At 43.1% G+C, this 15090-nt stretch overlaps 1 protein-coding gene across 1 annotated transcript in view; it reads left to right on the top strand.

The window, feature by feature from the left end:
* The window catches only part of LOC139405206 (protein phosphatase 1 regulatory subunit 12A-like), a 95881-nt gene extending 81044 nt beyond the window's left edge, over nt 1-14837 (top strand). Inside the window, exons 17-23 of the mRNA XM_071147635.1 lie at nt 347-529; nt 3252-3313; nt 4300-4363; nt 4722-4826; nt 5538-5588; nt 6115-6165; nt 10718-14837. Of these exons, the coding sequence (XP_071003736.1) occupies nt 347-529; nt 3252-3313; nt 4300-4363; nt 4722-4826; nt 5538-5588; nt 6115-6165; nt 10718-10804 (603 nt within the window). The 3' untranslated portion in view covers nt 10805-14837. The remainder of the gene's footprint in view (nt 1-346; nt 530-3251; nt 3314-4299; nt 4364-4721; nt 4827-5537; nt 5589-6114; nt 6166-10717) is intronic.
* The last annotated feature ends 253 nt before the right edge of the window (nt 14838-15090 follow it).

Raw genomic sequence — 15090 nt, 5'->3', positions numbered from 1 at the left:
GTTGAAAAAATATATACAAAAATAACTTGAATTTAATTTAGGAAAAATCTGTTCCTAAGTTTTCCCAGGAATAAAAGAGATGTGATCGTGTCTCAATGTAACCCAGGTATGAAATTATTGTTATTTTCAAATACAATCTCTATTTTGGGGCTTAGTTGTGGTCATCCACTCAGATAAATATCGTCCCGCGGCTGAATCTAGTTGCCTACCCTGGGATTTTCTTGGTCAGTGGTATTGACGGTGCATAGTTGTGTTGGTTGTGACTGTTACACCTGTATGTTGGATGTGATCTGTGTTTATGTATTCTGTTATGATTGTATTATTATTGTAGTATTATTGTCTTCAGGAGGTAAGCTGGAGGTCCCGTATCGCCAACCTGCAGAAGTCTGACCTGCTGGGGCTGACTCAACCGGATGGTACCTCTCGCCCCCCGACCTCTAGCCAGGAGACTAGTGGAGGGGAACGTGAGAGCGACCGTATCGCCAGGGAGAGACGGAGGACCAGGAGGAGAGCTCAGAGGGCTGGAGAGGTGAGTGCATTGTAATCTGTCATAGCCATGCTTTATAACCAGGGGTTAGAACTGGTTCAGGGAACAGAACCAAAAACAGGAGGGGAAAAAACTAAAATGTTCAAGGAACAGAAACGGAACCAGGAATGAAAGTGATCTATACTGTTACAGAACAGAACTGTTATTTTAAAAGCATGGGAACCGGTTAATTACGTTATTTTAAGTTCTGGCATCTGTCACTCAGAAACTTGTTCCAGTGTCTGTGCTTGTTTAGGCTACCTGACGTTCCCCCCACTGAAACAGGCTACTGTAGCCCCTCCCCCCTCTGAATCCCAGGCTACTGTAGCCCCTCCCCCTCTGAATCCCAGGCTACTGTACTGACGTTACAAGCATTATTCAGAAGATAGGGAGAGAGATTATTGGATTAACTAGTACAAATACTAAAGGCTTAGTTATCACGTTTCACTTTGGATTTCTTAACTACAAAAAGGTAAGAAGTGTTTTTAATTCTGGTGTCGCTCTGCACACACAATATTGTTAGCTAGTTAGCTCAAAAGACATTCAAGGTTCCTCCATAGAAGCCTCTTAGGTATAATTCTGTGGACCTAATTCAGATAATGATGTCATAACAAGATGCCCAGTGCTTCAAGCCTCTTCCTCAACCCTTTCTTGCTCTCTCCTCACCTGCAAAATTTCAGTTGCATCTTGCTCTATAGACTACACTTGTGTGTCCATCATGCATCTGAACAACTAGCTTGCCGGCTTCATCAGCACTGATTGGTCTAAACAACTAGCTGACCTCCTCCATCTGCACTGATTGGTCTAAACAACTAGCTGACCTCCTCCATCTGCACTGATTGGTCTAAACAACTAGCTGACCACCTCCATCTGCACTGATTGGTCTAAACAACTAGCTGACCTCCATCTGCCCTGATTGGTCTAAACAACTAGCTGACATCTATCTGCACTGATTGGTCTAAACAACTAGTTGACCTCCTCCATCTGCACTGATTGGTCTAAACAACTAGCTGACCTCCTCCATCTGCACTGATTGGTCTAAACAACTAGCTGATCTCCACCTGCACTGATTGGTCTAAACAACTAGCTGACCTCCTCCATCTGCACTGATTGGTCTAAACAACTAGCTGACCTCCTCCATCTGCACTGATTGGTCTAAACAACTAGCTGACCTCCTCCATCTGCACTGATTGGTCTAAACAACTAGCTGACCTCCATCTGCCCTGATTGGTCTAAACAACTAGCTGACCTCTTCCATCTGCACTGATTGGTCTAAACAACTAGCTGACCTCCTCCATCTGCACTGATTGGTCTAAACAACTAGCTGACCTCCTCCATCTGCACTGATTGGTCTAAACAACTAGCTGACATCTATCTGCACTGATTGGTTTAAACAACTAGCTGACCACCTCCATCTGCACTGATTGGTCTAAACAACTAGCTGATCTCCACCTGCACTGATTGGTCTAAACAACTAGCTGACCTCCTCCGTCTGCACTGATTGGTCTAAACAACTAGCTGACCTCCTCCATCTGCACTGATTGGTCTAAACAACTAGCTGACCTCCTCCATCTGCACTGATTGGTCTAAACAACTAGCTGACCTCCTCCATCTGCACTGATTGGTCTAAACAACTAGCTGACCTCCATCTGCCCTGATTGGTCTAAACAACTAGCTGACCTCCTCCATCTGCACTGATTGGTCTAAACAACTAGCTGACCACCTCCATCTGCACTGATTGGTCTAAACAACTAGCTGACCTCCATCTGCCCTGATTGGTCTAAACAACTAGCTGACATCTATCTGCACTGATTGGTTCAAACAACTAGCTGACCACCTCCATCTGCACTGATTGGTCTAAACAACTAGCTGATCTCCACCTGCACTGATTGGTCTAAACAACTAGCTGACCTCCTCCGTCTGCACTGATTGGTCTAAACAACTAGCTGACCTCCTCCATCTGCACTGATTGGTCTAAACAACTAGCTGACCTCCTCCATCTGCACTGATTGGTCTAAACAACTAGCTGACCTCCTCCATCTGCACTGATTGGTCTAAACAACTAGCTGACCTCCTCCATCTGCACTGATTGGTCTAAACAACTAGCTGACCTCCTCCATCTGCACTGATTGGTGAAGTCATTTAATGTGCTAAACGTGTAAAAATCAAACTGTTAATTTCACAGGTTAAAAAAGGAACCGAAAGGAACGATATCAACCGGTACTTTTGGGGGGTTCAAACCGGTTCAGAACTTTATATTGCTGGTCAGAACAGTGAAGAGAATGGTTCTGTTCTGAACGAAACGTCGGTTCCAACCCCTGTAACCCTACTAAAACCTTGCTCATAAGGATGACATCGCCGTCATATATGGGCAGCAGGAAGCAGAGCAGTTAAGAGCTTTGGGCCAGTAACCAAAAGATGACTAGGTAAAATATCTCTCTGTTCCCTTGAGCATGGCTCATAACCCTCATTTCTCTTGCAAGGTGAGTGCATGAGCTAGTCCTGGTTATAACCTTTCAACAGGGCATTATAACCTGTCATAGTCCTGTTTGTAACTGGTTACTAGGTTATATCCTGGTAATAACGTGTCGTAATGAGGACATTGACATCCATAATGAGTGGTTATAAGGTTACTAGGTTTATATCCTGGTAATAACCTGTCGTAATGATGACATTGACATCCATAATGAGTGGTTATAAGGTTCTGTGGTCTGTGGTCCTGTAGACTGATGACAACGAGCCCAGTGGAGAGGAGGGGTTTGGAGGCAGTGGGCGCGCCAGCACCAGGTATGGATCTGACCTTTACACTGAACTGTCCTGTTTCCTGACTGTCATACTAGTGAGTCATTATAATATCTCTGTCCTGCTTCCTGGCTGTCATTATAATATCTCTGTCCTGCTTCCTGACTGTCATAGTAGTGAGTCATTATAATGTCTCTGTCCTGTTTCCTGACTGGCATACTAGTGAGTCATTATAATATCTCTGTCCTGCTTCCTGACTGTCATAGTAGTGAGTCATTATAATATCTCTGTCCTGTTTCCTGACTGTCATAGTAGTGAGTCATTATAATATCTCTGACCTGTTTCCTGACTGTCATTATAATATCTCTGTCCTGTTTCCTGACTGTCATAGTAGTGAGTCATTATAATATCTCTGACCTGTTTCCTGACTGTCATATTAGTGAGTCATTATAATATCTCTGACCTGTTTCCTGACTGTCATAGTAGTGAGGCATTATAATATCTCTGTCCTGTTTCCTGACTGTCATTATAATATCTCTGACCTGTTTCCTGACTGTCGTTATAATATCTCTGACCTGTTTCCTGACTGTCATAGTAGTGAGTCATTATAATATCTCTGACCTGTTTCCTGACTGTCATAGTAGTGAGTCATTATAATATCTCTGACCTGTTTCCTGACTGTCGTTATAATATCTCTGACCTGTTTCCTGACTGTCATAGTAGTGAGTCATTATAATATCTCTGACCTGTTTCCTGACTGTCGTTATTATATCTCTGACCTGTTTCCTGACTGTCATAGCAGTGAGTCATTATAATATCTCTGACCTGTTTCCTGACTGTCATATTAGTGAGTCATTATAGTATCTCTGACCTGTTTCCTGACTGTCGTTATTATATCTCTGACCTGTTTCCTGACTGTCGTTATAATATCTCTGACCTGTTTCCTGACTGTCATAGTAGTGAGTCATTATAATATCTCTGACCTGTTTCCTGACTGTCGTTATTATATCTCTGACCTGTGCTTTACCCAGGTCTGACGTGTCATGTAACGACTGTATCGACAGAGGAGGCTCTGAGACCAACGATTACAAGAAGGTAGGGACATGGAATAAAGTTTGAATGGTTGGAAGGGTCTAGTCAATATTTGGGAGTCTCATCCTGTTTGTTTTCAGACTCTTTCTCTCTCCATGTCTCCCGCTCTCCCTCCCTCTCTGTTTCCGTTACCCGCTCTCTATAACTCTCTCTCTGTTTCCCTCTCTCTCTTCAACTCTCTCTTCCGCTCTCTCCTTCTCTCTCTGTTTCCGTTTCCCGCTCTCTCAAATGGATTGGCAATGTTTTTGCTATATATATAGTGGATTAAATTCTATTACAAACATTGCTTGTTATAGTAGAGTGAATTAAACATTTAAAAAAACATTTGTATGAATGAAAAAGTAATGTCTTTCTGTCCCAGCTGTTTGAGGTGGTGTCCAGGGAGAATGGTCAACTCCAGTCTCAGCTACAGGACACCCAGAGGACCGTCTCTCAGACTAGACTGGACCTGGACAAGGCTACCCAGGTCTCTCTCTCTCACTCACTGACTCACACACACCACCCACCCCGCCCCCCCCCCCGGAGTGGACAAGGCTACCCAGGTCTCACACACAGAGACACAGACAGACAGAGTGGACAAGCCTAACCAGGTCTCACACACAGAGACACAGAGACACAGACAGACAGTGTGTACAAGCCTAACCAGGTCTCACACACAGAGACACAGACAGAGTGGACAAGCCTAACCAGGTCTCACACACAGAGACACAGACAGAGTGGACAAGCCTACCCAGGTCATACGTTAAGGTTACATTGCTGTGTGTCTTCTATTGAAAATAACTGACAGGTAGTTTGGTCGCCTTCGAGTCGACCTGGGTACAGGAAGGGTGTACGGATAAGTAGTTTAGGTCAAGAGACTGTATAAATTTCTTCGCAATGCGCTCGTTAGCATTTGGTTCACATTCTCTATGGGATTTTACATGTACTTGTTGGCATTGCTAACCTTTTGGTGGACTGAGGCTGTGAGGTTAGAAAATAGTGCCCCTTGTGTTCAGTGGCGGTATTACAGAACATCCCTGAATGACAGTGTGGAGACAGCTCAAACACTAACATACATTATATGTTTCATAATGACCGTGATAAACAGTCTCCTACAGCCTTTCAATTGAACTGCATACTGTATAACACGTATTGACATGAACAATGTTTCTGCTGGTCTGTGTGTTGTATCCTACAGAGACAGGAGCGCTTTAGTGATTGTTCAGCAATGCTAGAGATGGAGAAGAAGGTAAGTCTCTCCTTCCTGCCGTGTGTGGCTTGTGTTGTGTTATATGTACAGTAACTAGTGTCAAACACCTGATGCTGAGCCTAGCCTCATGACTGGCTACTGCTGCCTGAAACGCTTTCTTCGTTCCTCTCTCTGTCTCTCTCTGTCTCTCTCTCTGTTTCTCTCTCTCTGTCTCTGTTTCTCTCTCTCTGTCTCTGTTTCTCTGTCTCTCTTTCTCTGTCTCTCTCTCTCTCTCTCTGTTTCTCTCTCTCTATCTCTGTCAATGTCTCTCTCTCTCTCTGTATCTCTCTCTCTCACGCTCTCTCTGTCTCTCTATCTCTGTCAATGTCTCTCTCTCTCTCTGTATCTCTCTCTCTCACGCTCTCTTTGTCTCTCTCTCTCTATCTCTGTCAATGTCTCTCTCTCTCTCTGTATCTCTCTCTCTCACGCTCTCTCTGTCTCTGTTTCTCTGTCTCTCTATATCTCTGTCAATGTCTCTCTCTCTCTGTATCTCTCTCTCACGCGCTCTCTGTCTCTGTCTCATCAGGAGCGTCGGATGTTGGAGCGGCGTGTGGCTGAGCTGGAGGCAGAGTTGAAGGTGAAAATATATCATCTCACCTGGGTTCAAATAGTATCCGAAATCTTTCAAATCCATTATCTGGGCTTGATTGAGATTGCCTGTTGCAATGGAACCAATAGAGAAGCCGTTTGCTAAACACTCAAAGTATTTGAAAGATGAGCAGTAAGATGAGCAGTAAGATGAGCAGAAAGATGAGCAGAAAGATGAGCAGTAAGATGAGCAGTATTTGAAAGATGAGCAGTAAGATGAGCAGTATTTGAAAGATGAGCAGTAAGATGAGCAGTATTTGAAAGATGAGCAGTAAGATGAGCAGTATTTGAAAGATGAGCAGAAAGATGAACAGTAGGATGAGCAGTATTTGAAAGATGAGCAGTAATATGAGCAGTATTTGAAAGATGAGCAGTAAGATGAGAAGTAAGATGAGCAGTATTTGAAAGATGAGCAGTATGATGAGAAGTAAGATGAGTAGTATTTGAAAGATGAGCAGAAAGATGAACAGTAGGATGAGCAGTATTTGAAAGATGAGCAGTATTTGAAAGATGAGCAGAAAGATGAGCAGTAAGATGAGCAGTATTTGAAAGATGAGCAGTAAGATGAGCAGAAAGATGAGCAGTAAGATGATCAGTATTTGAAAGATGAGCAGAAAGATGAGCAGTAAGATGAGCAGTATTTGAAAGATGAGCAGTAATATGAGCAGTATTTGAAAGATGAGCAGTAAGATGAGAAGTAAGATGAGCAGTATTTGAAAGATGAGCAGTATGATGAGAAGTAAGATGAGTAGTATTTGAAAGATGAGCAGAAAGATGAACAGTAGGATGAGCAGTATTTGAAAGATGAGCAGTATTTGAAAGATGAGCAGAAAGATGAGCAGTAAGATGAGCAGTATTTGAAAGATGAGCAGTAAGATGAGCAGAAAGATGAGCAGTAAGATGATCAGTATTTGAAAGATGAGCAGAAAGATGAGCAGTAAGATGAGCAGTATTTGAAAGATGAGCAGTAAGATGAGCAGTATTTGAAAGATGAGCAGTAAGATGAGCAGTATTTGAAAGATGAGCAGTAAGATGAGCAGAAAGATGAGCAGTAAGATGAGCAGTAAGATGAGCAGTATTTGAAAGATGAGCAGAAAGATGAGCAGAAAGATGAGCAGTAAGATGAGCAGTAAGATGAGCAGTATTTGAAAGATGAGCAGAAAGATGAGCAGTATTTGAAAGATGAGCAGAAAGATGAGCAGAAAGATGAGCAGTATTTGAAAGATGAGCAGAAAGATGAGCAGAAAGATGAGCAGTAAGATGAGCAGTATTTGAAAGATGAGCAGAAAGATGAGCAGTATTTGAAAGATGAGCAGAAAGATGAGCAGTATTTGAAAGATGAGCAGAAAGATGAGCAGAAAGATGAGCAGTAAGATGAGCAGTATTTGAAAGATGAGCAGAAAGATGAGCAGTATTTGAAAGATGAGCAGAAAGATGAGCAGAAAGATGAGCAGTATTTGAAAGATGAGCAGAAAGATGAGCAGAAAGATGAGCAGAAAGATGAGCAGTATTTGAAAGATGAGCAGAAAGATGAGCAGTAAGATGAGCAGTAAGATGAGCAGAAAGATGAGCAGAAAGATGAGCAGAAAGATGAGCAGTATTTGAAAGATGAGCAGAAAGATGAGCAGAAAGATGAGCAGTAAGATGAGCAGTAAGATGAGCAGTAAGATGAGCAGAAAGATGAGCAGAAAGATGAGCAGAAAGATGAGCAGAAAGATGAGCAGTAAGATGAGCAGTAAGATGAGCAGTATTTGAAAGATGAGCAGAAAGATGAGCAGTAAGATGAGCAGTATTTGAAAGATGAGCAGTAAGATGAGCAGTAAGATGAGCAGAAAGATGAGCAGTAAGATGAGCAGAAAGATGAGCAGAAAGATGAGCAGTAAGATGAGCAGTATTTGAAAGATGAGCAGAAAGATGAGCAGTAAGATGAGCAGTATTTGAAAGATGAGCAGTAAGATGAGCAGTAAGATGAGCAGAAAGACGAGCAGTAAGATGAGCAGTATTTGAAAGATGAGCAGTAAGATGAGCAGTAAGATGAGCAGTAAGATGAGCAGTAAGATGAGCAGTATTTGAAAGATGAGCAGTAAGATGAGCAGTATTTGAAAGATGAGCAGAAAGATGAGCAGAAAGATGAGCAGAAAGATGAGCAGTAAGATGAGCAGAAAGATGAGCAGAAAGATGAGCAGTATTTGAACCCAGCATGTATTCCACACAGACACTACATGCACACGCCTGATTACTGCTCACTGTGCTGCAAATCATCAGTGTTGTAGGAGTACGTTGAGCCTGAGTCCGAAATTTCACCCTATTCCTATATAGTGCACTACTTTAGACCAGAGCACTATAGAACCCTACTCCCTATATAGTGCACTACTTTAGACCAGAGCCCTATAGAACCCTATTCCCTATATAGTACACTACTTTAGACCAGAGCCCTATAGAACCCTACTCCCTATATAGTGCACTACTTTAGACCAGAGCCCTATTGAACCCTATTCCCTATATAGTCCACTACATTAGACCAGGGCCCTATAGAACCCTATTCCCTATATAGTCCACTACATTAGACCAGGGCCCTATAGAACCCTATTCCCTATATAGTCCACTACATTAGACCAGAGCCCTATAGAACCCTATTCCCTATATAGTCCACTACTTTAGACCAGAGCCCTATAGAACCCTATTCCCTATATAGTCCACTACATTAGACCAGAGCCCTATAGAACCCTATTCCCTATGTAGTGCACTACTTTAGACCAGAGCCCTATAGAACCCTATTCCCTATATAGTCCACTACATTAGACCAGGGCCCTATAGAACCCTATTCCCTATATAGTACACTACTTTAGACCAGGGCCCTATAGAACCCTATTCCCTATATAGTCCACTACATTAGACCAGAGCCCTATAGAACCCTATTCCCTATATAGTGCACTACTTTAGACCAGAGCCCTATAGAACCCTATATTCAATTTGATAACCGTGCAAATCTCTCTCGGACAAGGTGGCTAAGACCCAAACTGATCCTAGATCAGCACTCCTGATACTTAGACACTTTGGGAACCCAGGCTCAGGGTGGTAGATCACTGGTACTGCTATCCAATGGTCCTCCTTTCTGTCACATGTATTTCAGCCCAACAAACAGCTGAAGTCAATGTTAATTAGTTTTCAGTCCAACAAACAGCTGAAGTCAATGTTAATTAGTTTTCAGTCCAACAAACAGCTGAAGTCAATGTTAATTAGTTTTCAGTCCAACAAACAGCTGAAGTCAATGTTAATTAGTTTTCAGACCAACAAACAGCTGAAGTCAATGTTAATTAGTTTTCAGCCCAACAAACAGCTGAAGTCAATGTTAATTCGTTTTCAGTCCAACAAACAGCTGAAGTCAATGTTAATTAGTTTTCAGCCCAACAAACAGCTGAAGTCAATGTTAATTAGTTTTCAGTCCAACAAACAGCTGAAGTCAATGTTAATTAGTTTTCAGTCCAACAAACAGCTGAAGTCAATGTTAATTAGTTTTCAGTCCAACAAACAGCTGAAGTCAATGTTAATTAGTTTTCAGTCCAACAAACAGCTGAAGTCAATGTTAATTAGTTTTCAGTCCAACAAACAGCTGAAGTCAATGTTAATTAGTTTTCAGTCCAACAAACAGCTGAAGTCAATGTTAATTAGTTTTCAGTCCAACAAACAGCTGAAGTCAATGTTAATTAGTTTTCAGCCCAACAAACAGCTGAAGTCAATGTTAATTAGTTTTCAGCCCAACAAACAGCTGAAGTCAATGTTAATTAGTTTTCAGTCCAACAAACAGCTGAAGTCAATGTTAATTAGTTTTCAGCCCAACAAACAGCTGAAGTCAATGTTAATTAGTTTTCAGTCCAACAAACAGCTGAAGTCAATGTTAATTAGTTTTCAGTCCAACAAACAGCTGAAGTCAATGTTAATTAGTTTTCAGTCCAACAAACAGCTGAAGTCAATGTTAATTAGTTTTCAGTCCAACAAACAGCTGAAGTCAATGTTAATTAGTTTTCAGTCCAACAAACAGCTGAAGTCAATGTTAATTAGTTTTCAGTCCAACAAACAGCGGAAGTCCTGACACCTACTACCATACCCCGTTCAAAGACACCTACTACCATACCCCGTTCAAAGACACCTACTACCATACCCCTGTTCAAAGGTACCTACTACCATACCCCGTTCAAAGGTACCTACTACCATACCCTGTTCAAAGACACCTACTACCATACCCTGTTCAAAGACACCTACTATCATACCCTGTTCAAAGGTACCTACTACCATACCCTGTTCAAAGGCACTTAAATCTTTAGTCTTGCCCATTCACCCTCGTCTACTCCCCTTCATCTACACTGATTGAAGTGTATTTAACAAGTGACATCAATAAGGGATCATAGCTTTCACCTGGATTCACCTGGTCAGTCTTTGTCATGGAAAGGTGTTCTTAATGTTTTGTATACTCAGTGTGTAGGGTGCATTGGCTGCATCTATCGTCAGTTTCTCAGCCAATAACAACGCTGCTCCTCTAGGTGCTCGGTGACCTGAGAGCTGACAACCAGAGGCTGAAAGACGAGAACGGAGCGCTGATCAGAGTCATCAGTAAACTCTCCAAATAGACGGAGAGAACGAGCTACAACAGGGATGCCCCCTTGCTTCCTCCCATCATCCCTCACTCCTGTCCATCCACTCCTCCCAGTGCCAAAGAACAAGATGGAGAGAGAGGTGGCGAGGGGGAAACAGATGAAGAGACAGGAAACAGATGAAGATCAGCAGGAGAATGTGGTAATCTAAACAGCTTGATTATGACGTCTCTTATTCCTTAGTCCTCGTGACCGGTCGCCGTGGCTTGTTGTGTGTGTGCCTTATGCCCACTTTGAGGACAGCCATGACAACTGTGGTCATGACAACAGCTCGCATAGTAGCAACGAGACGTGACAACAGCCAAATGCCCATGACGATGTGCACCAGGGGGAAAAACACCAATATGCACACAGACATATATACTTCACACACACACACACACACACACACACACACACACACACACACACACACACACACACACACACACACACACGACACACCCCTCCATGCACATTGGACCGGTCCAAGGCATCTTGTTCCCTTTACATCGACTCCATCCATAACATGGATCCATTCCATAGACCATACCCTGGATCTATACCATAGACCATACCCTGGATCCATTCCATAGATCATACCCTGGATCTATACCATAGACCATACCCTGGATCCATACCCTGGATCTATACCATAGACCATACCCTGGATCCATTCCATAGACCATACCCTGGATCTATACCATAGACCATACCCTGGATCCATTCCATAGATCATACCCTGGATCTATACCATAGACCATACCCTGGATCCATACCAAAGATCATACCCTGGATCCATACCATAGACCATAACCTGGATCCGTACCCTGGATCTATTCCATAGACCATACCCTGGATCCATTCCATAGACCATACCCTGGATCCATACCATAGACCATACCCTGGATCTATACTATAGACCATACCCTGGATCTTTACCATAGACCATACCCTGGATCTATACTATAGACCATACCCTGGATCTATGCCATAGACCATACCCTGGATCCATTCCATAGACCGTACCCTGGATCTATACCATAGACCATACCCTGGATCCATTCCATAGACCGTACCCTGGATCTATACCATAGACCATACCCTGGATCCATTCCATAGACCTTACCCTGGATCTATTCCATAGACCATACCCTGGATCTATACCCTGGATCTATACCATAGACCATACCCTGGATCTATACCATAGACCATACCCTGGATCCATTCCATAGACCATACCCTGGATCTATACCATAGACCATACCCTGGATCCATTCCATAGACCATACCCTGGATCTATACCATAGACCTTTACCCTGGATCCATTCCATAGACCATACCCTGGATCTATACCATAGACCATACCCTGGATCTATTCCATAGACCATATACCCTGGGTCTATTCCATAGACCATACCCTGGATCCATACCCTTGATCTATACCATAGACCATACCCTTGATCTATACCATAGACCATACCCTGGATCCATTCCATAGACCATACCCTGGATCCATACCATAGACCATACCCTGGATCTATACCCTGGATCCATTCCATAGACCATACCCTGGATCTATACCATAGACCATACCCTGGATCTATTCCATAGACCATACCCTGGATCTATACCCTGGATCCATTCAGTAGTCCGTACCCTGGATCCATTCCATAGACCATACCCTGGATCTATACCATAGACCATACCCTGGATCCATTCCATAGACCATACCTTGGATCCATTCCATAGACCATACCCTGGATCTATACCCTGGATCTATTCCATAGACCATACCCTGGATCTATACCCTGTATCTATTCCATAGACCATACCCTGGATCCATTCCATTGACCATACCCTGGATCCATTCCATAGACCATACCCTGGATCTATACCCTGTATCTATTCCATAGACCATACCCTGGATCTATACCCTGGATCTATTCCATAGACCATACCCTGGATCTATACCATGGATCTATTCCATAGACCATACCCTGGATCCATTCCATAGACCATACCCTGGATCTATACCCTGTATCTATTCCATAGACCATACCCTGGATCTATACCCTGGATCTATTCCATAGACCATACCCTGGATCTATACCATGGATCTATTCCATAGACCATACCCTTGATATATACCATAGACTATACACTGGATCCATTCCATAGACTAAACCCTGGATCCATTCCATAGACCATACCCTGGATCTATTCCATAGACCATACCCTGGATCTATACCATAGACCATACCCTGGATCCATACCATAGACCATACCCTGGATCCATTCCATAGACCATACCCTGGATCCATTCCATAGACCATACCCTGGATCCATACCATAGACCATACCCTGGATCCATACCATAGACCATACCCTGGATCCATTCCATAGACCATACCCTGGATACATTCTATAGACCATACCCTGGATCTATTCCATAGACCATACCCTGGATCTATACCATAGACCATACCCTGGATCCATACCATAGACCATACCCTGGATCCATACCATAGACCATACCCTGGATCCATTCCATAGACCATACCCTGGATCTATACCATAGACCATACCCTGGATCCATACCATAGACCATACCCTGGATCCATTCCATAGACCATACCCTGGATCTATACCCTGGATCTATTCCATAGACCATACCCTGGATCTATTCCATAGACCATACCCTGGATCCATTCCATAGACCATACCCTGGATCTATACCATAGACCATACCCTGGATCTATACCATAGACCATACCCTGGATCTATACCATAGACCATACCCTGGATCTATACCATAGACCATACCCTGGATCTATACCATAGACCATACCCTGGATCTATACCATAGACCATACCCTGGATCTATACCCTGGATCCATTCCATAGACCATACCCTGGATCCATTCCATAGACCATACCCTGGATCCATACCATAGACCATACCCTGGATCTATACCATAGACCATACCCTGGATCCATTCCATAGACCATACCCTGGATCCATACCATAGACCATACCCTGGATCCATACCATAGACCATACCCTGGATCCATTCCATAGACCATACCTCTTAATCTGGTAGTGTCTTTCATCAATGTGTTTTGAACCCACCCTTCCTCCTCCTCACACACTACTAAAGTCCACATCCCAAATAGCACCCTATCCAATATGTAGTGGATTACTTTAGGGCTCTAGTCAAAAGTAGTGCACTAAATAGGGAATAGGGTGCCTTTTGAGGACGTTTCCAGACCACAGACACACTCCATGCTCCTTTAAATGACCACAGACACACTCCATGCTCCTTTAAATGACCACAGACAGAGCAGTCTGTTGACCACTGCACTTTACTTACAATCAGGCAGGCAAAGCTAAGCGATCACAGATCAGTGCAGCACCAGGCAAAGCTAAGCGATCACAGATCAGTGCAGAACCAGGCAAAGCTAAGCGATCACAGATAAGTGAGGCTTCGCCACCATCCTGAGTCATACTATACAAAACAGCTCGTCTCCTACACGAATCTGCATCCCAATAATCTCTCCTATCTCCTGACGTGTGCACTCCGTCACAAATGTAAAAGTATTGGAAAGGTGCAGGCCTGGGCTTCAAGATGGTTTCACCATGTTCTTTGTACCAGGATGCATAGGACACCCTCCTCAGGTTTCTATTGGCTAGGAAGGAGGGGGGGGGGGGCTAGTTTACCACCTCAGACCTGATGATAGAGACTTGCTGTTCTGGAAAAGCCTATATGCTATGCATTGTTTTTCATTATTATTATTATTATCATGATAAAATATTATTTTCATATTTTTTACATTTATCTGATGTCAATCTCTCCCGCTTTGAAAGGGAGGCAAATAGTTTGTTATCTATATTATATTACACATGTATAAATAAATAATATTAGTCATGAATGAATAATAACAACCTTCAGAAGTGAATTCCATGTGTGTGTCCCCCATGTTGGTCTAATATATTAAATGATGACGAAACCTAATAAACGATGTGTGTGTGTCTGCATCCAGTGTTTGATTTCATTCTCTGTCTGTCTCCAGGGGTTGACTGTTAATCTGTCTCCAGGGGTTGACTGTGTGTCTGTCTCCAGGGGTTGACTGTTAATCTGTCTCCAGGGGTTGACTGTCTCCAGGGGTTGACTGTCTCCAGGGGTTGACTGTTAATCTGTCTCCAGGGGTTGACTGTGTGTCTGTCTCCAGGGGTTGACTGTTAATCTGTCTCCAGGGGTTGACTGTCTCCAGGGGTTGAC

The sequence above is a fragment of the Oncorhynchus clarkii genome, unplaced genomic scaffold (assembly GCF_045791955.1).
Source record: "Oncorhynchus clarkii lewisi isolate Uvic-CL-2024 unplaced genomic scaffold, UVic_Ocla_1.0 unplaced_contig_13062_pilon_pilon, whole genome shotgun sequence".
Taxonomy (NCBI): domain Eukaryota; kingdom Metazoa; phylum Chordata; class Actinopteri; order Salmoniformes; family Salmonidae; genus Oncorhynchus; species Oncorhynchus clarkii.
This window is presented reverse-complemented; position numbering and strand designations above follow the sequence as displayed.